This window comes from Choristoneura fumiferana, chromosome 21 (assembly GCF_025370935.1).
Source record: "Choristoneura fumiferana chromosome 21, NRCan_CFum_1, whole genome shotgun sequence".
In the NCBI taxonomy this organism is placed as follows: Eukaryota; Metazoa; Arthropoda; class Insecta; order Lepidoptera; family Tortricidae; genus Choristoneura; species Choristoneura fumiferana.
In genome coordinates, this window is record NC_133492.1 from 285,690 (window position 1) to 312,938 (window position 27,249).

Sequence of the window (27,249 nt, forward strand, 5' to 3'; positions counted from 1 at the left end):
TACGTGATTTTTAATTAAATTACCCTGCTATTATTAACAGTTCATTTAACCCAAATTAAACCTAAGACTATTGACGCATTGACGCCATCTCTGTGGTGTCAGCTACAATACAGTGAAATAAAAATAGGTATTTGTAATTTCTTAAAAGAGATTGTTTAAATAATAAATGTAAAATAATAAGAATAATTATAACGTGCTCGTGCTCGTATCTTCACATTTCAAACAAAGCAATCTCCTACACTGCAAAATGCATTAGAATTAATGTTTCTACTTATGGCAACACTAAACTAAACCAGCGAAAAAAAAAGACTGACAACTAGCCAGCCAGTTTTCCGTCAGCGTATTATTTTAATGTCGTAAAATAGTTAATGTGCAATATTATAACTTTTCTATACTCCTTGTTAACTACAAAATATCGAGTGTTTACTAAAATGTGCAATAATTTACTGGTTTCATCGTAAAAAGTGAAAGAAATGTTCGGCCTCCATTGCTGCTTTGGACAATGTCGATTTATGGATCTGTGTACAACAGAACAAAACGAAAGTTGAGGAAGTGAATTTCGTAGCAATCGTTCTTAGACCACGTTTATTTATCAATAATGGCGCAGACGGTGAGAAGAGCTATCGAGGGGAGATATCCCTCGTGCTATATCCCAAAAAGATTAAAGGAACGGAAGGCAAAAGCTGGAATGCTGAGGTAAATAAATTACTATACGTTCATGCGCTCTTGAAATTAATTAGACAACTTACTTTTTTCTCCCAAAATTTTATGCAAGCTTAAGTTGAACGCATTTTTTTTCTTTTTAAACAGTTCTTTGTTACATTTGACCAAGGCTCAAGTCATTAAGCTTCTGCTAATTGTTTTTGCGATTTACATGTTTGTAGGTTTTCGTACGTCAGAATAAATAAATGGAACCATAATGATTTTTAGTAATTTGCACTGTCTTGTGTCTTTCTGTCCTTTTCTTGCAGTAAAGTCACTTCCATTCTGCTAGTAGTTCATTCTGTAGTGTTCAAAAACTCCTTTCATTTCAGAGTAAGCAGACCGGACAAGCCAGAAGACTTTGTATGTTACTCAGACAGTGATAGTGAAGAGGAGACTCCGTTCCAGCAGCATCGGATACTCACAACCTCGTACAACTTTGTGGATTATATCCGCTCTAGGGAAATTATGGCGCCAGAGGTGAGCATGGTGTTATTATTACAATTTCTTGACTGTTAGAACTATATTTTTAGTTTCTTTAGGTTTTAGAATAATAAGAGAACTAGAATAGATTGGTGCATATTATTTTAAGCCCCTTCTTGAGGCCCTCTTACACAAATTTCAAGATTATTCTATTAAACCAGAGATTCTTAACCTTTTATGGGTGATACCAGTAATGTAGGTCAAGTCAAGGCTGGCCAGTAAATGGGCAAATTTTGAAGTCTTAGTTGGCGCCAAGCAACTACTTTCAGAGGTAACTAACTACTAAAATTATACACAAAGAAGAAAGGCTGGCCGATCAACGCCTTAGCAGGCCTAGGTTTGACCAGCCTTAATTTTGGTTATAATTAAAGTGTTGAAATTTTAATTTGTATTTTTAAATTAGAGAAAAATATTTGATTCCTTTTATTTTAAGAATTTGTTACATTAAGGGGATCCCATGCCCCAATGACCTCTGATCTGAATTCCTTAGTTTTCTAATGAGTTTTGTAACTTATTATATTAACAACAACGGCTTTAAGCAATATAGTATCCCATATTTACTTCAAAGTTCATTGTCTTTGAGATATTTGGCATCAAAGTTGAACAATTTTAGGCCAAAAAACTGGTTTTCTGGCCATAACTTTTGTGTTAATTAGTTTCAAATGAAAACCCTCAACCAGTTCTTAGACACGTCAAAGACGAACCCAAATATGTAGATTTCATATATATAGATCTTTCACGTCAATAGAAATACGAAATAAGTGTTTTTTCAGACAATGTTTAAAAAAATCATACAAAATGAAGTATTCATTTTTTTTTTCAAAATCCGGTAGACAATAATGGAGATAAAAGATTGGAGAACCGATAGCCGTTTGACTTATAATTCTATTGTAGTGCAAAAGTAGAAGATACAATTCAAAGCTTGTCAAAAATCGATGAAAACCTCGGGTATCCCCTTAAAGAAATAACAAAGTGCACATTGCACATATGAAGGACTAATTTAGTTGTTTTGTTTGTTAATTTATCAGCCAGTATCTTATCTGGTGCATAAGTTAGATGCCCTTGGCTGATGCACCAAAATCTGACCTGATTAACTCAAAGTCACAACATTTATTGACATAAAAAAACACTACATTACAACAAAAACACAGTAAAAACATAAAGAGGAGAAGAGAGAACAATTAGAGACAACATAGATATTACATTACATACAAGGTGGGGATTTGATTTAAATAACTAAATGAGCTAATACTTCACTACCCCTCGATACTAACGCCATCTAGCGATGTTTCGCGTCAATTATATCATAATATTCATGATTTTTATGAGCTTTTATTTAATCCTTAATAAGGCCCCATTTATTGGAGCATACTACCACAATCAAAAGCAGCTATCGAATACCTACCTAACAAAGAATATTTTTAAAGCTAGTCGTATTTTCAATAATGATAATGGAAATTGTGACGTATTATGAAAGTAATAAGGTTCAGTTTCCAACTCAATGCAAGTGGTCGCTAAATCGCCTCTACCTTATTAAGGGTTAAAACTTGCCCTGTTTGCTGGTGGGTGAAATCTTGCAAGTTAATTTTGACCCACTTCCTATGATCGGATTGACTTGAAATTTGGTATACATAAGTTCCATGATAACGCAAGTACAATGTCGTTTTAAACTTTCGTGATTTTCACTCATAGTCAAAATACCACGCACAGGACTTATCACGAGTAATATGTACCTCGACGTTTCGGCAACATTACAGTGGCCGTGGTCACGAGTAGGCTCCAACAAACGTCGAGGTAAATATTACTCGTGTGTGTTAGCGTGATGTCCTGTGCGTGGTATTTTGACAACGCAAGTACAGTCAACACAAACTGCAGTCAGCAAAAAAAGTTTGAGTATTTCTCAAAAAGTGGTCCCGTCATGAAATTGTCAAGAAATTAGTTTTGTCAAGAAATTATTATTAACCCTAAGGGCGAGATCATAAAACAACTACATAAAACATCCAAAATTTCTTGACGTCAGCAAAACATCACGAAATCTTGTGAGGAAAAAATCATAATTTTGTAACTACATCAAAACTTTCTATTGGATGTTGGAAGATTATCTGACTTTTTATCACTTTTACCATAAGGTTTTGTATATATTTAAAAACAATATTACCTACTTATTTTTTGTGGTGAAATATCGTCAGGATTTTTTTTAAATAAGTGGTTAACTGAAAAATTTAAAAAAGGACAACTTTTTGAGAAATGAAACTTTAACAAAAACTTATTATTTGCTTCAGCCGAGGAGCGTGGACCCTCTGTACGCGACCCGGCACATGCTCACGCGCGACCTGTTCCGGGAAACTCCTCTGAACCTGGGCAACATGAACAAAGTGTTCTGCTCGCAGTGGCTGTCGGACAGGCAGGTCGTCTTCGGCACTAAGTGCAACAAGGTATGTTTAGGTTGGACAGGTTTTACAGGAGCTGGCACGAATGGATGGAAGGACTAAATAAAAATATCTGTGTGTTACCTAATTTAATATGCTTTACACAAATCGTCACTACTTAAAAAAAAACTCGTATCTCAAAGTAGATAATTTTTCTGAGTAGACATTATGTCAAGGTTCAATTTTGTTGACATATTGATTTTAGATACGAGATTTTTTCAAAGTAGTGACGAAATATAAAAATGACTTTTCAGTCAGTTGTCAATTATGTCTTAATAAATCAGTTATATGTTTAGTTTATAGTAATGACCCTTATCACTAATTAATTTGACGTAGTTAGGAGGAGCAATTAAATAAAACAAGTTTTTTTGAAATAAAAATGGAAGTTTTTTTTCATGCAGTAACAGTAACATAAATTTATTCAGTGTCAGCGGGCCCCAAATTAGGCAGTGCCTGTATCTTGGGTGCCCTGAACGGTTGGTACCTATTCCAAACAAAAACGAATTACTGTGTTCTTTCCTACACGGTGCTTAAAAGATACAGATAAACTAGGGTAATGATTGTGCAATCTAATATAAAAAACATGGTTTTTTTTCCAACCTTAGTGATAAGGCTATGTTTCCATTAGAGATGTGCGAGGATGTGTTACAAGGAATGTATTTTTCCGTTTACCTTTACTTGCCCGAATTTCACTTGCCATACCAACGTTTGTCATAAAATATATAGAACCATGCTGTTTTCAGGATTTTTTTTAATGTCATCATATAGATTGCAGTAGGTTAGGTGAGGTTAGTTTAATATCAACTCTGAAGAAATTACTTTTTCAGAAATAAATTACTTTATGGCAAATGAAAATTCTAGAAAACGATACATTCGGGCATATGATATTCGGGCAAACGATAGAGAACCGTATTTTTCATCACACTTGCTCGTAAACAGTGTCGTAACATGCAGGCTACCTTTCGACCTTAATTAATGTGCTTGTCATGAACATGAACCCGTGGTCGCTAAATGAGTTTGATCTTACCGCCCTTAAGACACAATGTTTTCATGAACCAATAGAAACGCTTCATTTACATGTCTAGTGGAAACAGCTGAGCGGAGCGAGGCGAGGTTAATGAGCGTTTCTATTGGTTCGTGACAAACACATTCCTCGCTTCCTCGCGCATCTCTGGTTTAAACAGAGCCTCAGTCTTGGTTGTTGTAATAGTTATGAGCAAGGTATTATTGTTCGCGTACTGGCAGTTAAAATGTCATATTGTTTGTGTGTTCCCAGTTGAAAGGTCATATTATTCAAGTGTTGCCAGTTAAAAACTCATATTGTTTGTGTGCTGCCAGTTAAAAGGCCATATTGTTCGTGTGTTGCCAGTTAAAAGATGTTATTTGGTCGGCAGTTAAAAGTGTACGACGTGCGCACGCGTTCGCTGGACGACATCCCGACGCTGCGGCCGCGCGCGCCGTGGGCCGGTGCCGACCACCAGACCGGCATTCACGCGTTGCAGATCAACCCCTCAAGGTAACCGCACATACCCGACTGCCCGAACGAGGGTTATGCTTTACGAGCGTAGGGAGCTTGTCTAATCTGAAATGACGCGCCCAACCATATAAGGCGCTAAGGTGGGAGCGAAGCGAAGTGTAGCCTTCTGAACCTAACCTATCTGAGTCGCTTCTGCTCCGAACCGTCGTGCTCGCTCGCTTCGCTCGCTCGCTGAAATCAAATGTTTTTTGCATTTGGCACGCATCATAATTGCTCCATCTAATATTAAATTAGTTAAGAGTGTTTCGATGAAATGTATTGTCATAGAAACGTATTATCTCGTACGAATTTCTGTGTATAAGAATTTTAGGAACTGAAACTTACGATGAACCAAAATTATAGTAAAAGCGATTCGATGAACGACTATGTCGATATAACAAATAAAATGAAGAAGTAAAATTCGGTGAGTTGATTCTTATGTAAAAGGTAATTCTAGCAATTGTATGAGCGATGAAACGAAGTTCGATAAATGATTCTTAAGTGATAACAAAATTCTGCGAATAGTGTTATGGGAAACGATAATCGATGAAACAATTTTTGGTAAAACAATGGATTACCTCTTTAACTACTTAGCCATTCGGTCGTCATAAGAGTGGTATTTATCGTTTACAGAACTCTATTGGCAACCGGAGCTCAGAATTCGTGTGAACTGGCCATCTACAGTTTGCCCACATTGGACCCTGTGTGTGTTGGTGAGGCTCACAAAGACTGGGTAAGTATCAGTCAGGAAAGAGAAAGAACTGTTAACAATTACATTGCTCACCCGTGATAAAGAGAGAAAGAGCTTGATTAGGGGTCCGTGCCATAACAGTAAAAGAGACAGGATAACGTCTGGTCTTGTCTCTCTGTCAGTAATTTTTTCTCAGCTAAATTGAGGTGAGTCTTCTTTTAAGTTGCTAATTTCTAAAAGTTTAGGGCTGTGCTGGTTTCCTCTCAACGAGTTTCTTTCGTAAGTGCTTCTTTGACCCCAGCTTTGGTTTCTGTGATATTCTAGATGTCGCTAGCAACGTGAGGTCCTTTGTATCCTAATCATATAAGGTTCTAAATCAGCCAACCGCAAGCAAGACTGGCGTCAAAAGGACCTCTAGCGATATTTCTCTTTTCAAGAAAAATAAATTCGAGACACTTGACACCAATTTACCTAGTTCCAAACTAAGCTAATCTTGCGTTATATGTACAAGGGAACATAACATACTACAAACCTTAACCCTCATTGAGTTACGATATTTTGACTTTGGACTTAACACCATTATTGTTATACTTACTATTGTTATGTGTCCATATCGGCTCGCATACTTATGGAAAGTACGAATCTATTGTTTGTCAGAAAGATCGTTTGTCATAACTATTTTTTCTCTGAATCCAATAATTGTTCAGAATTGTTATAAAACAAACCTAACCTAACCTATAGTTTTCTATAGGACCCATTTAAAAATTTCAGAAAAATTTAAGGTTTCAGTGGGAATGAAATTATGACAGACGATGATTCGGACAATAATTACGGTATGACTTGCGAAGAGTTTGCGAATATTGGTGCTTCCCTGTCCCATTTATTATACAGGTCTCTATTACACAGATCTTGGACATGTGCTGGCTGGATGACGAGTTCCTGGTGACGGGGTCGCGGGACTCCAAGCTGGCGCTGTGGCGCGCGCCGCCCGCGCCCCCGGACCCCGCGCCCGCACACGACTACATCACGCCCCTCGCCGTCAGGGAGTGCCGCTCTGGTCAGTGACGTCACATCACTAGTCTACCTTATCACTGTGCTGGGGCGACTGGTTCCAAGCTAGCGGTATAGCGACTACACCGCGCCAGAGAGTGCCGTTCAGGTCTGTTTTATCATATTTCTACCTCGTCACTATCGCTTGTGCTGGGACGACAGGTCCTAGTGACAAGGTGGTACGACTCCAAGCTAGTGCTGTGGCGACTACATCGCGCCTCTCGCCGTCAGAGAGTGCCGCTTGGGTCAGTATCTTCATATTACTACCTCATCACTCATCACTATCACCTGTACTGGGCCGACAGATTCTAGTCGTCACTAGACCCCGTCGTGTTGCAAGACTCCGAGCTAGCGCTGTGATGACTACATCACTGTTTTGCTGTGCGGGAGTGCCGCTCTGATCAGTATTCTGACATCACTACCTTCATTATCACATATACTGGGACGTCAGTTCCTAGTGACGGGGTCGCGATAATCCAAACTAGTGCTGTGGCGATTACATCGCTCACCTCACTATGCGCCAGTGCCTTTCGGATCACTAGTTTATCTACTTCATCAAATGTGCTGGGACCACAGATCTTAGTGACGGGGTCCGTGAGACTCCAAGCTAGCGCTGTAATGACTACGCCACTCTCCGTGCTGTGCGGGGGTGCTACTCGGGTTAATATCATCACATATGCTGTGATGACAGTCCTGGTCACGCAGTCGTGAGATTCCAAACGGGAGAAGTATGTCCCTCTGGGTTGAGGGTATATTTTCGTTGCTGGCTGCTGGACAGCGGATAAGAACGAATGCGAAGCGTTTTGTGCGCGACTTGGGCCATCGGCTCAGACAAAAAAAGGGAGGACCACCGCTCCGATTCATTTCTGGTGCATAAGCTGCTCGTAGCTATGCAACGTGGAAATGCCGCGAGCGTTATGGCCTCATTTGGGCTAGGAGTGGTAAAGGGCTGGTTAATTGACTCAATGAGGGCTATCGTTTTTTGTCTCACTAGATGGCGCACTGTTGCGTGAGGTTTTTAAGTATGGCTTTCAAAGTCTGTTATTACGGGCGTGAAAACAAAGTTTAGATTAAAATCATATTTAATACACCTTAAAACCGTACCATAAAAATATCGAGCATGCCACAGCGTTCCATAGTCCCCGTTTTGTTCTGAAAAAAGGGAGGACAAAGGTTTCCGAAAGACAAAACTGTCTCAAAACACAGACATTCATTGCCCCGGAACGCATATTTGCCATAATTAATTTCAGATATTGCAAAATATTCACAAAATTATTCTAATTATAAATAAACCCGCGTAGCTCACCCAAAAACTATGAGATTTGACATTTCGGAGACCTCACGCTACACTAGCGCCTCTAGCGGCGAATTCATACGCGATAGCCCTCATTGATAGTTTTGTAATAACTGCCTAAATCGATTTAGAAAAATACCAAATGTACTATTAATATAACGTGTTTTTCGTACTTAGGCCAGAAAGTCCGCGCGCTGACGTTCAACCCGCGTTGGCGCGAGATCGCCGCTTTGACCCTCAACGGGTACATCCACGTGTTCAACGCCGAGACGTTCAAACAGACGCTCAGCCGCAAGCTGCCGTCCTGCCAGGACCTCGTGTGTCTGGCCACACAGGTATCATCACCGTCCATCATTAAGAGCGTTTATACCTGCTGAGCTGGCAACGTTGCATTTTTGATAGTTTTTCTCGATTGTTCCAGAAAATTTAATGAATGTTGAAAATTTAATGACCCTATTAATATTATGAACTCATAAACCCACAGTCGTGTTTTAAGGACCCCTATTACGATACAGTTGCATAAAATACTATTAAACAGCGGTTTCCAGCTTTGAAGTTTGTATTGTTTGCAGGAGAGCGGCGTGTACGCGATCGGCTGCAAGTCGTACACGCTGCTGCTGGACTGCCGCACGCTGCAGTCCGTCAGGAAGATCACCTCCAGGTACAACGGCTGCGGGATACGCTCCGCCAGCTTCCGCGGGGACATGCTCACCATCGGCACCGGCCTAGGTAACGGGGGGGCACGGGGGGGGGGGACAGACATATACACAGCAGAAACAGACGCAGACAGACAGAGACAGATACACAGCGATACAGAAACAGACGCATACAAACAGAGACAGATACACAGCGATACAGAAACAGACGTAGACAGACAAAAACAGATGCAGAATTGCAGACAGACATATGCAGATACACAGAGATACAGAGACAGATACACAGAGACATACAGAGAAGCAAATTTTTCGTTGCATTTACCATTTCCTCTTTATGTAGGTTCGCTACTGATCCTCATACGACAACCACGACCCAAGAGTGTAGCTACTTAGAAGAGACTAGCATTTACTGAAATATTTGTAGATTAACTCCGTTTCACAATTCATTGATTAATTTTATGTGACGAATCTGTGACGCCATCTCTGTTTGTTTTGTCCGAATAGACGGAGACGGTATCACATTTATCTGTCAAATAAAATGAAACAGGCCCCTAGACTACATTTTGTACTGAAAGTTTAATTCCCCAGGTCTGCTTATGTTCTACGACATGCGAGCAGCGAAGTACTAGAAAGCCAAATACACTCATCGAAGACTGTCACTCTCAGAGCTTCCAGAGGCTACGTGGTAAGTGCATAGTGTTAAGTATTAAATTTCGATATGGTATCTATGACTACTATGGAGGAAAATACGTTTAGACCACTTTGCCAGCAGAAAATCTCTGCTTTTAAAGTATTGTATGGGAACCAGACGAACATTGTGAGATGGGGGAGTAGCTTCTCTGCTGTGTACACTGAATAACGGCGTGAGACAGGGAGGTTGACTTCTCCCAAGTTATTCAATTACATAAATGGCCTTATTGAGGAGCTCAGCAGTGCAGCGGTTGGATGTTCAGTCGGTGGCCATGTCATCAATAATATCAGCTATGCGGATGATATGTGTTGCTGAGTCCCTCGATTAGTGGTCTAAGGAAGCTAATCAGAATCTGTGAGCGGTATGCGTGGGCCATGGACTTAGATACAATACAAAGAAGAGTGAGTTGTTGCTTTTCAAGGCAGGCGTGAAAACGTATGAGACTGTTCCATCTATCGTACTTAACGGCGCTCCACTCAAACAGGTCAAAAGTTTAGTATCTGGTCACTGGGTCACCGATGCACTTACTGATGACATGGACATGGATCGAGAGGCAGAGCGTTGACTGTCAGGTGCAATATGCTGGCCCGCAGGTTGCTCGGTGTACAAATGATCAAAGTAACTCTTTTTAAGCCTACTGCCAGACTTTCTACACCTGCAGCTTGTGGTTCGCTTCGCACAAAAGTCATTCAATGCTCTAAAGTTCAATATAACAACACTTCAGGATGCTGTTGCGGCTGCCCCGTTCTGCAGTGCATCATGTTGCGGAGGCGCGTACTGTAGTTTTGGAGCCGTGATACGCAAACGAATATCATCAGCCATGGATAGTGAGGGGCAGCATAACAGCCTTCTATGTGCAATCGGAGATGTATCTTGTCCGATATTGCACCATTGGACCAAACACATGTTGTCAAAAATGCCTGGTGACAAATTTTGGAAATGTATTTCTTTTGACGTCAAGTCTGACCTGTAATTGTAATTTTAAGGTTTTATATATTTGACATTGATATAAATTTTTATTTTCAATTTAATTTTAAACATGTCTAACTTAGTTTTTAAGTGTGTATGTACTAACAAATGAATGGATCTATGTTGTCTGATAAATAAATAAATTATTAATTATTAATGCGCACTCTGTGGTCTCGACGCTCTCGATATAAACTGTCTGTGGCACTGACATATCTGTCAACTTTACTTTACTTTCTATGTACGCCATTGTGTTGTGTCTCTGCTGCTAATAAAACAATAAACTGTTACTGAAGTACTTTTTCGGACAACAATATCTCAACACAATGAAGTGGCAATGGGCAGGCCACATCGCTCGAAGAACAGATAACCGTTGGGGGAGAAAAGTCCTCGAGTGGCGATCACGAACCGGAAGACGAAGCGTTGGCAGGCCTCCTACCAGGTCCACTGACGACATCGTGAGAGTAGCAGGAAACCGGTGGATGCAAGTGGCGAGTTGTCGTTCATTGTGGCGTTCTAAGGGGGAGGCCTTTGTCCAGCAGTGGACGTCTTCGGGCTGATGATGATGATGATGATGATCTCATCACAAAGTTATCTAACATTACTCCACTCATGACTTTCATTAGAAATAAGCAGATGATTTGAATGATTGGTAGTAACTTCGCTGGTCAATTGTAGTGTTGTAGAGGTGTTCCTACATTCCTTCCTACTATGATACTTTTACTTTTTTTAAGGCCGGCAACAGACCAGTGACTATCCATGAGTTGTTGCTACTCATGAGCGGTGGTGATCATTTCCCATTTGATGACCAGCATGCTCGCTTGCCTCTCTCATAATAATAAATATCTGGGTGAAATAAGACCAAGCTAGATCGATTTTTCATCCCCGAAAATCCCTATGTGTATATCACATTTCATCGAAATCGTTGGAGCCGTTTCCGAGATACATATATATTATTATATATACAAGAATTGCTCGTTTAAAGGTATTAGATAGATAGATAGATAATAAAGACAACACTGGCACACTGGCTGGCACTTGGCGTTATTGGCATCTCCGTCGCTCGCGCTGGGAATGATAAAGTGCGTCCCTTTTGCGCAAATATACTGAGCGCACAAAATTTGGCCCACTCTACATACAAAATTACCTATTTATGCATACATTTGAGGACCAGGTTCTTTGCCGATCAGTATATTTATGCAAACAAGTCAGTGCGAACTCGTGTAAATAAATAACTAACTTTTGCCCGCGGCTTCGCCCGCGTGGAATTCTGTTATCGCGCGCTGTTCCCTCGGGAAATGTGCATTTTTCCGGGATAAAAAGTAGCCTATGTCACTCCCTGGCCCATAAACTATCTCTATGCCAAAAATCACGTCGATCCGTCGCTCCGGTTCGACGTGAAAGACGGACAAACATACACACAAACACACACTTTCGCATTTATAATATTAGTATGGATTGTAATATACTTCCTATTCCAGTTCCCAGACGAAGAGGCAGACGGCTTCAACCAAGTGAAATACGTACCAGCAATCTACACGCACTGCTACGACGAGAGCGGTACCCGCATCTTCACCGCCGGCGGCCCTCTGCCGGCGCCCCTCATCGGCAACTACGCCGGCATCTGGCAGTGATGTCATCGTGACAGTGATTGTGATAACGTAGTGCGGACATCGGTGTGTGATAGACATGTTAACATAAGTGATTGTGGAAGGTGCGAATCCGTTCTAAATAAGCGCTGATGCTGTGTCGCTTGTGCAAAGCGTATTCTCGTGTTCTTTGGACGCGTTATATGCAAAAGTAATAGTGAAGCAGTTAGAAGTAAAACATTTATTTGTGAGAAAAGTTACAACAGAAACCGAAGAATAAGGAAATATTGTCACAAAATCGCCCCAACTTAGTCTGTACGGCTGGCGCTGGTCTTCCATTGGGACTATTCAATCACCAATTCAATGAGTCTCCTCATTTAATAATTAAATTTATCAAGATCTCTGCGCGCTGAGTGGCCAGTAGAGACCGATATAGAAGGATTGCATAGACAGCAATATCAATGATGACTTCGCATTTCCACAACCACCGTCTAAAGTGTTGTATCCGGTTTAGAAGAAATATACTGTTGTAAACAGCCATCTTATGACACTCCAGTCGTTAGGCACCAACGATTATAGTGAATGTCATTCATATCAAAGACTCATTATTTCGTTGGGGGCCCTAAGCGCCGTTATATGAAAGACAGTGCTAAATACAGTCTAAAGCTGATGATGGAAACGGATGTTGGCCATTTTGTTTGAAATCTCTGGTAACTGCATACTTTAAAGACTAGAGTGTCAAAAAGTATGAATTGGATAAACTGCACTGATATGCTGTGGAAATGTGGGTAGTGGAGAGTTCGCGCTACGGGAACATCACGCGTTGTAGTTCGGACTCCTGTCTTGTGATGGGATAGATAAAATAATGATGTGATGGACAGTGTGTATTTATGATAAGGTAGTTCACGTTACATCTACGATGTATCTGTTGCGCAATTTGATATGGGTTGTGTTGAGCGTCCTATGACGTATGTATGGATTGGTGATGAGGTAGTGTTAAGTAGATTACGCCGGCATATTCGTAATGATATGATAGTGATTTCGAAATATGAACGCGTGATGTGGTAGTCTGTAATAGTTTGGTAACAAATATTCTATTGCCTTAAGAATGTTTCTTATTCGCATTGTGTCAATCAATTTTAAGGCAGCAGAAAGTCTGTGTGTATTTGTATTGTGTCTGTGAGTTAAATCCAATTTAGAGACGTCAATTATTATTTGAGCAATCAGTTTTTGGCCAGTATTCTACATATAAAAGTTTTCACTCATTCCAAAATGTACAGGAATAACCTGTGTTTAAAAGTTGAATATCGAAGCAAACGTCAGTAAAGCTACGGCCAAACGACGGATAATGTAACTCTAACGCAGGGTCTCTAAAGCCTCAAAGCGTTCCATACGTTTACTATTACATTGATCTTCTGTTCATATTTGATTGAACTGATCAGTCACTCACCAAGCACTCGCTATAGAAAATGACGAATCACGCACACACACACAAACATCACGCCTGTATTCCCAAATGGGGTAGGCAGAGCACACGAAACATACCGAACCGAATCACGCACCGTTATGCAAATAGATAGAAATTGATTTTATTCATGATCGAAGTACACCTTAGCCCTGACCTTAGTAGTCATGACTGTACACGACACCTTAAGGTGTTTAAAGGGTTAATAGAACTGGATAAGTAACCATTAAAGTTAATTGACGTCTTTAAGCGTACTGACTATAGTTGGAGTATAAGTTTGTGTTGGCATTATAGCGCTGTTAATTTACTAGATAGGCCAGTTCAACTAATTGTGATATTGCTAACGAAGCAATAAGTACCGGCTAGTGACTTTTGTAAACTTGTTACTGACTAACCTAACCAACAAAAAGTTGGAAAACCCCCGACAAAACCGCATTCAAATCGGTTCACCCGTTTAAGAGCTACGGTGCCACAGACAGACACATATAGCGGTCAAACTTAAATACCGAGAAACGTGTGTTACAATTTGACCGTTAATTCTAACCTTAAATTAAACGGAGTATAGTTCATTGCATTCATAGGTCTATTGGTTCGTAACGAAGCATTCCTCCCACGCAACACATACTCACACATGTCTGGTGGAATGGAAACGCAGCCTAAAACCTGCGAATATACCGTACCGTAAGGCTACCGTATGGCGTATTCTGCCGTAATATTCTGAAACAATTTGTAGACACTATACAAATAAAATTAATTGGTAAATCGGAAAATAAACGCATTTTACAAGTTTACAATAGTCAATAGTCACCAGCCTCATCCTTTTGTCTCAGCCTTATTTATTACCGAGCCCAAGGTATGCTAGCAAATCGTAAATACAAACTGAGACATGGATGCACAGAAAAACCAGAGAAAGAGACCAGCACTGGAAATCGAACCCAGGTCCTCAGCATTCCGTGCTGCGTGCTATAACCCCTACACCACTGCTGGACAGGAATCTAGACACGAATTTTTCCTATGCATACATATCTCAGGTTGCTTATTTCTACTATGCTACTTAAGCAGCAGCACTAGCGACATCTATGTTGCGTCGACAGACGTCACATTCTTTCGGAACTAACCGCTCACCCAGACAAGAGATGTCGCTAAGCAATCAAATTATGATTGCTACCCGGGATACCCGTAAAAGTAACAAATTTGGAATTTAAATAAAAAATAAAAAAAGATTCCAAAAAATCAATCATAGTATGCTAGCAAATAAAATCTCAAAAGTTCGCTGCCCCTGACTGAAACCAAATCTACATTTAAAAAATAAATGCTAATTTATTTTTGCTGTAAGTCATAAACATTTTTTGCTAAGGTTTTTGATTTCAAACGAATGGTTGCTTTGGCATCTGGCTAGTGCTCTCACTAACTAACTCATTAGTCTAATGCCCGCCTTACGCTCTGGACTCCGTATGGACTCGGTTTAACTTGCAACAACTAACTCTATAGAGGTTTTTTCCAGCCAATCGTTATACAGTCAAGTGTAAAAATATGAACTTATTCAAAGTTTCAAAATTAAGTAACCACACTTATTCCGACGCAATAAGGCACGCAGAAAAGATACTTATTTTTGCACTTGACTGTACGTTAAACTGAGACCGTATGGTGCCAGCTTCGTGGTTGTATATTCAGTGTTCTAGCTGCATTTTTTCCTCTTTACCATTTCGACAAATATTACTAAAAAATATGATGCTAATGGATATTTTTTTATGAAAACTTAAGACAATACCGATGCTAAATCTAGTATGATCAAAATTCTTGCGACTTGTCCTTCCGTTGTGCTAAAAAACGTGGAATGGTAATGGCATTTAGCCGAGCGGTAATCGTTCGAATATTCGACCTCCGGCAGTGAAAGGTGGGCGGACACATTCGCCTGTCGTCGTTCTTTACTATTCATATTTAATTTTCTAGATTTTTTACTGACGACACTAGACACTGACTGAATTATCCTAGGCATATTTAAAAAAAAAACTAAACTCATTGCGGCTGAATGCTCTGTATAATGGGGTCACGCCCCATCATAATATAGTTTTATGGGAAGCGAGATTTTGATACTATTATAAAAATACCCTGTAGTCTTACCACTTACTACAGAGAGGAAACATCATACAACTGCTCAGAGTTTCAGCTATCTTCTTCAGAAATATACCTGTGATAGACAGACAGTGCCGTTCAGGTATGGAACACTAAATTCATGTTTTTTTTTTAATGATAATTTTAAAGTGGAGAACTTTCAAATGTTGGCATAACACCTGTTGACCATGTTACCTACTTTTTGAACAAATTAATAATCCTTTGACTTTGACTTTAGTACAATCGACAAATGTAATATAAGTATAATATAAATTTCATTGTAATACAAGCTTTTTTTGCTGACTGTACTTGCATAGTCTACATTTCCATACCAAATTTCAAGTCGATGCAATTTACCGTTGAGGAGTTCCATCCTGCAGAGATGATCCTGGCCGGACCACCAGGATGTCACTGCCAGATTATTGTATTGTCACCAGATTAACATAAGTATGCCAAATTTCAAGTCAATCTGACCACTGGGAGTGGGTCAGATTCAACTTGCAAGATTAAACCCGCACATACATACATATATAGATATATACATTGCAAGTTAAAAGATGTGAAAAGATAACTTGTAATAAATACGAACTCTTCCTATGAAATACGATGGCAATTCGTTATTCAGTATAATAATATTATGAATTTTTTGATGTGCCCCATGTGCCCCGATCTCTTTAACAGCCCACCATTCGAACAAAGCCATTGTATTCTATTATGTCCTCAAGTGCATAATCCTGAGTTTAAAATGAACGGAAATATTAGCTTAAATAGGTCATTGATATAACGACTTTATTATTTACAGTAGAGAGTTAATTTTAAATAACACTTTGTTGGCAGATAATATTTTTCAAAAAAATTAATGTGTCGTAGGCAAGCAGCCTCATTCATTCAGTTTTAAAAAGCATTATCTGCGAACGAGTATTTATTTTAAAATGCACTTTCTGGTTTAGTCAATAAAGTCGTCATTTCATCTGTACACTGTTGTACGTATGAAGTTATGTTTCTGTCGAGTGTTTGTGGTACAAATACAAAGTGTATTTTATACTGAAGACTGCAAAAGTCACTATTTGAAGGTTTTTAATAATAAATACCCAACTATTTCTTAGGTTACCTACCTTGAACCAACTTGTACATTATTAATGATTACTATAGTTTAGTAAATAATTAGGCAATATAAACATGTAGTTTAATTTTAGCTTTAAATGCGGCATGATGTGAAAGTATTTAATTGAGGGCAATTATTTGTTTATAAATACGAAAAATCGTTCTAACCTAATAATCTGGTAATTTTATTCGCATTTTTAAACGGTCCGGTGTCGGTATCAATCTATCCTTTTACATCATTATTGCAGTCGTACCGTTAACCAGATTGGCACTATTAAATCTTAATTGAAATCAGTTTTTTTTTTATAAAAAGCGATGATTTAATTTAAATGTGTTATATTTTTCGTTCCACAGAAATCAACTTAAAAAAACAGGTTTCTAATTTATATGTATGACTTAACGGTTTTTTACATCTGAGAAGTCATTATTATTATTAATACTTGAATAAAATGTACTTTTTCAGCCTTTTAAATTTAGATGAGAACTTAAAAAAACAGGTTTCTAATTTACATGTATGACTTAATGGGTTTTTACATCTGAGAAGTCATTATCATTATTAATACCTGAATAAAAGGTACTTTTTCAGCCTTTTAAATTTAGATGAGAACAATACCAAAGCTAAAGGTAAAGTTCACTCTCAGCACCTGAACAAGCTATTGCCCCAAGCGACTGCTTAAACAAGGCCACGTCCATTTTACAAAACACAAAAAAAATGATAACATGAAAAAGTTTTTTTTTATCATGGTTTTTCTAACCCCACCATCTGCTTCCTGCTCCATCGCAGAACATTTTAATGCGGACACTGCTAATTCGCGTCGCTGTCGTAAGTGCGGCCCCGGCCTAAGTATTACAATCATTTTCCTTTCAGGCAATACAACGTCACTACATTCACTGCGAAAGTTCCATTTTAAATGATATTGTAACGGATAACTCACGTCTTGAACCGAGTTTAGCTCGACATGTTTCGGGCTATTTCGTAGCCCTTCTTCTCAGGAGAACGCGACTCGGCGGCTGCCGCAACACGCACACTACGCGCCACCGCTCTGCTCGCGTGACGTTAGCGCGGCGGTAGTTTCATGTTCAAAAAGTTCCATTTATTTAAATAACTGTTCAGTTGGTTCAATTATTTTATTACCCATGTTATTTCTAACATTATTTAAAAAAAATGGCGTTATTGTGATAATTTGATACTTTAAAAACTATACTAACACTACAACGCATTGAAAACCAGAAAAGTATAGCTGAAGCTGGGAATGGAACCAAGTTTCTCATTATCGCTTCACCAATAAATACTCGAAATACAAAATTATTATTAAAATTATTCAGTGTTCTCGAAGCAATTTATTTTTTATAACTGCGATGTTTTGTCGTAATTTTGGATTGTAACTTTAGTGAAAATTCACATATCGCCCCGCTAACCCTGCAAGATGATGTCAGATCGATTCTGATGTCTCATAATTCGTATGTTCTAGCATGTAATATACATATAAGTAGTTTCATGTTGTATGCGAATACCATATTACCTCTGGGTCGCAGTCGGTTTGTCTTTTACATGTATTTCGTACTCAATATCCATACATTGGAAATGAAATAAAAGATTTTGATTACTTATGCCCAAATTGTATTATTATTTATAACATACCTAGAAAACATGGTAACTGGCTACTCCCAGTGGCGTCTTTGGCATTTGTCTCACCGCCAGCGAGGAAACGATTGGCTATCGACTATTTTCTCGCTCAAGAAGCGAACAAAAGATATAAGATCCTGTGTGAGTAAAAGAAACACATATATTAATAGTTGATCGCTGGCTCGCAGCGACAAGAGCTATAAAACTCTCTGAGCTATAGATACTCGCTCAGCGATGTCAGCTTGGCGGCCGCCCCGCACGAGCGAGTCGAGTGGAGCGAGTAATCGCCCGTCGCACGCGAACACTCGCTCACAGCCGAGCGACAAAACTACACTCGCTTCTCGCTGCTCGCCCACTCGTTTCTAGTTACTCGCTCTACTCGCTTCTCGCTCATCGTCGGCGGTGGGACAAGTGCCTTTAGCCCATGTAGCGCCCGTGTGCAATTATTACTTTAGCGCCATCTAGGAAGCGCGCGGTCAAAATGGAATAGGTACAAAGTGCCGCGGCCAAAAATTATCTGAACGACATTTTATAGTCTGGATTAAGTATAACACAATATGCTTTATATTTCGGAAAATTAAACGAATGAGGGTTTTTTACGGAGGCGAAATAACGCTAGATGGCTCTAGTATTCAGGTCCGTTTGACGTTTGTTCGTGATTGTTGACATAACTAAATGAGCCAATCGCATGCAAACGTCAAACGCACCTCACGATGCTAACGCCATCTAGCGATATTTCGCCTCGGTGAAACCCTCATTAAATATATTAGATAAATACATACTAAACGTCCAACAATCGAGCGCAAACATTGATATAATTCATACATCTCCTCCGAACGGGGATCGAACCCGAGTCGTCAAGTTCTTTAGTCAGGTTTACTAAATAGGCTAACCAAATATTTCTTCCATCATACAATATTTGTCAAAGAAATTTATTTTAAATTGAATGTTAAAAGGTTTAACTCTGGTACGCAATTCAGTTCCTTTACTACTTCAACTGTACATTCGAGTTCATAAGCTTGTGAGCAAAAATTTGATCAAAAGTATCTGAACACGCTTCTACGCCAATAGAATCGTGTTCAGACATTTTTGATCAAAGTTTATGAACTCGACTGTACTTACACAGTAGAGAGGTTCCAACACTATTTAAATAAAAAAGGGCTCTTACAAAATGTTAAAAATATATTTATTGATAATGATAAACCTAAAGCCAAAATATCGCAAATAATTATAAAGAATTATTCTGAGTAGAAATACTTCAGGTTCAAAAATAGGTAAGTATAGGTGCAAAATGTAGAAAAGTTAACCATTGTTGGGTACAAAATGTCCACGTCATGGTACAGCCCAACCGGTGGGTAGTGACGACCCTTCGTTGCTGATGTACTGGTCCCATTGAGCCCTGAAACAATACAACATATATTATTATAATGAGGGCTATCGTTTTTTGTCTCGCTAGATGGCGCACTGTTGCGTGAGGTTTTAAGGTGGCTTTCAGTCTGTTATTACGGGCGTTAAAACAAAGTTTAGATTAAATCATATTTAAAACACCTTAAACCGTACCATAAAAATATCCAGCAACCACAGTGTTGTTTAGTCCCGTTTTGTTCGGAAAAAAAGGGAGAACAAAAGTTTCCGAAAGACAAAACTGTCTCAAAACACAGACATTCATTGCCCCGTAACGCATATTGCATAATTGCCATAATTAATTTCAGGTCATGCAAAATATTCACAAAAAAAAAACTTATTATAAATTAACCCGCGTAGCTCACCCAAAAACTATGAGATTTGACATTTCGGAGACCTCACGCTACACTAGCGCCTCTAGCGGCGAATTCATTCGCGATAGCCCTCATTGAAGAAGTGTCTTCGAACTTCGTATCTTGCCGTGCCGCTGACGCTTATATTATTTAATACGCGTGAGAGGGACAGTACGATACATGATAAATGATAAAATGATAAAAATATTTTATTTGCTTAAACATGAGTAATAGTTAGATACAAAACTCGTTTTGCATTTCGTAGTAGCCTCCCAATAATATGTTTGTTCCCAATTAACGCCTCGACTCTTCAATAAATTTATTTGTTTTGTTAGCAGTACCACTACCATGAGTTTACAGGGACCGTACTAGATAGCGACGGCGTAAATTATTTGTAGAGGCGCTGTACAATTCTCCATACAAATAATTTACGCCGTCGCTATCGAGTACGGTCACTGTTAACTCATGGTAGTGGTACAGGACAGTTGAGGAAACCGAATTACGTTCCAAGGTGGATCATTTCTCAAATAAATCATAACGAAATTGATCCTAGGGTTCTAGGTACCAACTAAAAACAATTTCTACAACAACTGCTATATACTCTTATTAACATTTTACTTGCGTAATTATTTTGAAAGAATGTATAAATTATTGAATGTTTAAAGAAATAAATAATTAATTTTGGAAATATGTCCGCAACATTGCGAACAAAGATGCTACCGTCCGATTTTGGATTACGATTCTTTAAAATACCTAGCCCTGTTACAGATAGTCAGACGGACAGCGTAGCAACATAAAAAAAATTATCGCCCTTCGGGTACAGCACCCTAAAAATGGTCTAAAGAAACAAAATACGACTATACCTGACAGCCAGAAAACGTCCGACATCTCCTTTGAAATCAACCTGGGGTTCGTCTCCAAAGAGGAACTGCCTCCACTGCTGCAGCGTCTGTACAATATCCTCGGTCTGGCTGGCCACAGGCTGAGACTCCTTCAGTTTGCTTCGAAGCTCCTGCTCTTCTTCCAAGTAGCTCGAGAGTTTTGTGTTCCAGAGAGATATTAGTTTTGCTGTAATGTAAAATAAATAATCTTCTAACAATTGAGGTCAGATTGCTATAAAATTTTACTACCAAATGTGTTTTCAGAACTGTTTTAGTTCTGACCTGACACAGTTTTATTTTTTTCAGTTTATTAAGCCGCATTCACATTTTATCTGTTGTGTTGTGTTGTACATGTAACCAATATCTTAAAGCTTGTCAGTCATTATACGGTTGTTTCCACTCACCAAAAATGCTGTTGAACATGTATTGTAGTATCTCTGGCACCGCAATATAACCTGATTCAAGCCACGTCCACTCACCAACATTGCTGTTGAACTCGTCCCCGTCCGCCTGTGGCACAGCCTGTCCGCAGCCCCGTGCCGTGTTCTCGCGCGCGCGCCGCAGCCGCAGCAGGGCTTCCAGCTTGGTGACGCACTTCCTGGCGTCGTGCTTGCGGCGGTGAACCTCGCGGAGCACAGCGTCAGCGTGCAGCTTTGCTTCTTCTTCCTATAATATACAGGATTGCTTTTATCTGCAGTAGAAACATCAGAATAAACGTCCCAGTGGCTTCATTGATGAAAACAATGATGGCTTACTGAGATATGGTTGTACTGCAGGTTGTGCCTAAAGCAGTTTATCTCTATATCAGTTACACAGAATGTTCATTAGACATGGTAATTTTTTTTTTCAGATTTTATGTATCATATAATGTTCATTGAATTTTTGGTGGGTGTTATATTATGATCAAGTGATTTATTCAATTTCCTAGATAACAATAAATCATAATACATGATGTTGCCAGTAAAATTATGCTTAAATCAATTATATTTACCATTTTTACTTTATAAATATCATCCTTAATCTTCTGCAGTTTCTCGTCTATCCTCCGAGAGTTCTCCTTTCTCACTTTAATCATCTCTTCCCACTCTCTCTTTCTCTCAGCCTTCACACGTTTTAATCTCAACCGTTTTGCAGTCCTCTTGGCCAAGGCGCGCCTCATGCTTTCTAAGCATGAATCATTCAACAGCAACAAAGTCTCATCTATCTTTGATCGATTTTCTTCCATATTTTTCATTACAGAATCCCACTGATCATCGTCTAATGTTTCAATTCCTTCACTGAGCTTTTTCTCCTTTTCTTTTAAATCATTTAAAGTTAGCACTAAACCCCGCATTTTGTATTTAATTTGTGTGATAGAGGGCATTTTTTTAACAACTTTTGCTTCATTTCTCTCAAACTGTTTCACAAAGTCTTGGTCAGTGATTGGTGGTGGAACAAGGAACTTTGGGGGTACGGGCGGTGGTGGAATATTTTGGAATGTAAAATCCCGGTTATAAAAATTTTGATTATAATAAGCCATGATTGTTACAAATGCGTAAAAGTAATTTTATAAATTAGTTGTGAATGTTTAGGAGGCCGTCTCGAGCTGGCACTCGGCGTCTTTGAGGACTTGTTGTGCTGTCAGGTAGTCCTCGTGCTCTTTAAGGTCTTGCTCAGTTTCTAGGGTATTCTTGAGATCAGCAAATGCTTTTGCCAGTCTGAAATGAAATTGAATGTCAGTTTAAAGCATCTCCTCATAAAGTTTACATGTTATGTATAAACTAAAGCCTTTTAGTTGTTCTATCATATAAAAAGTGGAGGTAGGGGGTAGGAGAGTGGAATATACTTTACGAGCTATTCTCATACCTACCAATGAACAAAGAAAATTATGAAAATCGGTCGAGCCATTTCGAAGGAAACGCCGTGACACAAAATTTTGGTACTTATATATTAGATTGTCTAAGTTCACTGTTCAGTGCACTGTACAAAAAGGATGACTAATCCGACCCGCTACTTTGTTCCAAGAAAACAAAGACGCTAAAGAATAACCTTAAAAACCATCTACCCAAAGAAAATTAAAAAGGCATTGTTTTGACCGGAAATTGTTTTCTTTTTCACACATACCGTCTCTCGCAGTCAGGGACCATCATAAGAGACTCCTGCAGAACCTCCTCCTGCTTTCTAATGTTATGTTCGTCCTGGCCCTCGTCTTTTATCTTCTGTATCCTTTTCCTTTGTTGTTCGGCCTCCTTCTGATAAACCACCTTCTCCTTGGCAATCCGCTTCACGACGCCTGTTTTTATTTTAATTTGTCGAATCCTGGGATCTGCCATCGTGCGTAAAATTCGGTTGTTTTTTTTACCGTCAATCAATTGTGACAGATGCGTGACAGGTTTAAAACGTTGCTAGACTAAAATAAAGCATGAATTAAGCTAACTAAACAAAAGTATTCTAACAGGAAATAACAAATAATCGAACGAGTTAAACAAATAATAAAACTATGAGACGATACAAATAATAAAATTATGTTAATTTTGAATGAATGCTTTTGCTTAGAAATGAGCTTCGTGACAACGACATCAGTATTTCTGAGTTATAAGTATTGATTTTCTGGCTTGTCAGCTTGGCTTAGCGAGATAGTCGATAATAAGTATCAAGTTGCCATGCCGTGCACATACCTAAATCATAACACAGAAAACGCTTCGTTTTCTTTATTTCTCCTGCTTCTTCAAAAAAAATATTCAGCTGATTTTATACTAGCCAGATTGTAATTTACCTAATTTGCCCGCAACTCTCACAATATCGTCAGTCCACCTACGCTTGCTAACGCTTCATCTTCCAGTTCGTGATCGCCACTCGAGGACTTTCCGCCCCCTTTTCTCCTAAAATTAAATTATTTAAGTACTCATTCTTAGAAGGAGTCAAATAAGATAAAATGTTCCTTTTAAGTATCTCGATACTACACTAGATCAGTACTCGACTTGACATTTTTCTGACTTACTTAAGGTACTTGTAAACAACAAACAAAATACTTGAAGATGGAAAGATACGATATCGTTATCGGCTGTACTTTTCCAAAAATTCGTTGAGAGTATACCAACAGAGCCCAAAATAGGGCTATTCACAAGTTACACCTCTTTAATAAAGGCTGTAACCAGAGGCGTCTTTACCTATAGTGTACTATAGTGCAGGGTGTGCGTTGCACACGGGCGCAGCGGCACTTTGTACCTATTGCATTTTGGCCGCGCGCTTCCTAGATGGCGCTAAAGTAATAATTGCACACGGGCGCTACATGGGCTAAAGACGCCACGGCCTGTAACAATTGTTATTTATTTTTATTTTTGGAGTATTTACGTCTCACTGCAAGGCACAGGTCTTCTCTCAGAAAGCCCCTCGTGTGAGATCTAGCTGTGTCCAGCAGGGCGAATATTCGAGCGTTTCATTTAACCCCTCGTTTTGTTTTTTTAAAAATTGGCTCGCGCAGTTTGCAACCCCTCGTTAAACGCTGTTAAATGTCAAGCATCCCACGTTTTTTTTTTTTTTTTTTTTGGCTAAGGTGCTTTGGGGTAATTCCACGTGGATTTTTGATGAGTTGACATGACGTTTGTAATTTCGTTAATTACTCCGAGTTGGTACATTATATTTAAAGTCTTAGGATATTTCTGTCGTTTCCACTAATCGATCTTATATACTATATAAGAAAGTTTCTAAAATATGATCGATTTATGGAAATATTGGTATTCAAAAACTAGTTACTTATTTTTTTTGCACAGGGGCTATTTCGGAATATAGCGGGGTTATTCTGCGTGTTATTGAAAAGTGGAGTTTATTATAATTTGGCTCAAGGTTCATATTTCTTTTTAGGCTGAAATTACCCCATTCATTTTTATTTTTTATTTCGTTAGTAATATCCATAGTTACAGATTTTTTCAATCTCTGTATTCCGAAATAACCCCACAAACGCAATGTGGTTCTCAAAATTTGCCGCAAAGGAATATTAAATCTACATACATTATAGAACAAAGCTGGATTAGTTACACCATTTATAACTCGAGAACAGCTGGACAGATTATTATGATCTTGATGTGTGGATTGTAGAGTTTGTCTTCGCCCCGAATAGCAGAATAGGGGGAGAGAAGCGAAGCCGCGGGAATATACTAGTAAGTATATAAAACAATTAGAAATGCCATGTCACTTTTATATTTTGAACTAGCTTTTACCCGCGGCTACGCTCGCGTGAACCATAAACATTTCAATGAAGCAAGCATGCAAGCAAACATTTAAGCAAGCTTGCAAGTGAGCATGCTTCGCTCGCGTGAACCATAATCATTTCAAAGAAGCAAGTATGCAAGCAACTAAATAAACTTCATGCTACATCGTTTTGATAGCCGAAGTATCAGGTACGCTACCCTGTTCGACACACTGGAGATCTCTTTAATGTTGTTAGAAAGGGACCTATTAACAAGGAACCCTACGCCACCATGTGATGTTTGATCATCCTCGCGGAAGTACAGAAGGTGGCCCGAGTCTAAGATGATGGTGCCCTCTTCCTCTCTATGTACTTCACTTAACTCCTGAATATTTATTTATTTATTTATTTTCGGAGAACCAACAGCTTTAATTTACAGAGTAAACTTATTTTATAGTATCAATAAAGCCAATTATAGGATCTCACAAGTAGAATATGCCACCTTATGTTCTCCAGCTCCACTTCCAACTGCGCTAGAAGAGTCCTAAAAGTCCGTCCGTTCTACGTAGCCAGGGTCAGTTTACTTAGGAAGCCTTGGATCGCCCGGGATTCTTAGCATCCTCTGCCCCGCCGTTACCATGAGCGCTACTATGACAATGAATAGCGGGGCGACCGGGAACTGGGGGCCATCTCTTTGCCGTGCGCTTCATTCTGGTAGGGGTTTGCCCATAATCCCCACACTGGGCATGCGAGTTGGCGATCGTAGGGCACAGTTTATTGCACCGCCGATGCTGCAGCCCATCCGGGGCCCGGGGACTTAACTGTGCCGATTTTGGCTGCGCTATGCCGCAATCAGCCAGCTGCCAGAGCGCAGTCTGATAGACGGCAGGGTGCACCACGGGCAGGTAAGGTTGGCTTGGGGTCCATAGATGGAGGTTGGCTCCCTTACACCACAAATAAAAAAATCTAAATCTTGAAAAGTTGAAAGTTTGAATACCTCAGACAATTACCATACTAAAGTAAGCTGGGGTTATTTCGGGAATCACTTCACTGGAATAACCCCTAAAGGGGTAATTCGGGAAAAAAATTTAAACTATAGCTAGGTCTTTTAGACTGACACAGTCATTCGCAAAAAACGATTATTTGTCATAACATTAATAGTTCAATCTTGTAACTTATCAGGTTTTAGAGATAGCGGTGTTGGGGTTATTTCGTATTTAATTTTTTGGCACGAAAATGCACTCGACTTAAAAAAATATATATTGCACGTCCAACCGATGTCAGCGCCTCGCATCATCTGGAGAGACGCGAGGAGCGGTAAATAGGGCGTCCATTTAAGTGCTGCCAGTGGTTAAACATCAACACGTTTAGGAGAAATTTTAAATAAATGGAATAACCCCGTTTACAGAATTACCCCAAAGCACCTTATGCCTTTCGATTGAGCCAGCGTCATCATCCCACGTTTATTAACACAACGGAATGAAAAGTCAAAAGAATCCCGTCCCGCCCACCTTCACACTGAGCCTTGACACCAGTGTTAAGATAGGGAAATTACTTTCCCAGGCTTAACACTAATATAAAAGAAGGTGAATTATATTACCAACCTTCACACTAGTAGTAAGGATGGGAAACCTGACACATTAGTGTGAAGGTTGGGAACCTCTTGAGATAAACACAAGTGTTACATTACAACCTCTTCAGATAAATATCGTATCGTGACGTACCCGTCGGTTCTCCGCGCCAAAGCCTACAGCCCTCTTTCTGGGTATTTTGCCCTTCGGGCAACTGAAATTACCTAACTAAGTAACCTAACCTGTGTTGGAATAACATCCCTCCTCCTATTCCAGGAGTTCGTTCAAGGCAGATGTTTAAGCAAAGGTTTAAAACATATTTATTGGATTGCCAGAAGCTTCAGGTCAATGCTTAGTACTACCCGGTAGGTATCGTCGGTTCTATTTGACAACCAGGCTGCGAAAATCTTTGTCTTTGTTTTTGCTTGTATTAGGTACCTATATTCAAAGAATGTCTATTATGTTCGTTTGTTATTTGAACCTTAAATTATACA

General features: G+C 39.3%; 3 protein-coding genes across 3 annotated transcripts; 1 reads left to right on the forward strand and 2 right to left on the reverse strand.

The window, feature by feature from the left end:
• The first annotated feature begins 304 nt into the window (after positions 1-304).
• Positions 305-17,438, forward strand: DCAF12 (DDB1 and CUL4 associated factor 12-like protein). Its single transcript, XM_074104173.1, is given in 11 exon segments — positions 305-696; positions 1,035-1,182; positions 3,468-3,620; positions 5,009-5,130; positions 5,764-5,863; positions 6,728-6,878; positions 8,343-8,500; positions 8,738-8,894; positions 9,410-9,445; positions 9,448-9,506; positions 11,960-17,438. Coding segments are annotated over 11 exon segments (1,335 nt in total). The 5' UTR covers positions 305-598; the 3' UTR covers positions 12,113-17,438.
• Positions 16,306-22,535, reverse strand: LOC141439798 (uncharacterized). Its single transcript, XM_074104174.1, has 4 exons — positions 22,008-22,535; positions 21,496-21,682; positions 20,999-21,203; positions 16,306-19,777 (listed from the first exon to the last, which is right to left on the reverse strand). Exons 1-4 carry the CDS (start codon positions 22,533-22,535, stop codon positions 19,711-19,713), a joined length of 987 nt encoding a protein of 328 aa, XP_073960275.1. The 3' UTR covers positions 16,306-19,710.
• Tbca (Tubulin binding cofactor A) lies at positions 22,507-23,873 on the reverse strand. The gene is made up of 3 exons (XM_074104175.1): positions 23,772-23,873; positions 23,120-23,405; positions 22,507-22,713 (listed from the first exon to the last, which is right to left on the reverse strand). The coding sequence occupies exons 2-3, from the start codon at positions 23,326-23,328 to the stop codon at positions 22,584-22,586; spliced, it is 339 nt and encodes a 112-aa protein (XP_073960276.1). The 5' UTR covers positions 23,329-23,405; positions 23,772-23,873; the 3' UTR covers positions 22,507-22,583.
• Between the last annotated feature and the right edge of the window lie 3,376 nt (positions 23,874-27,249).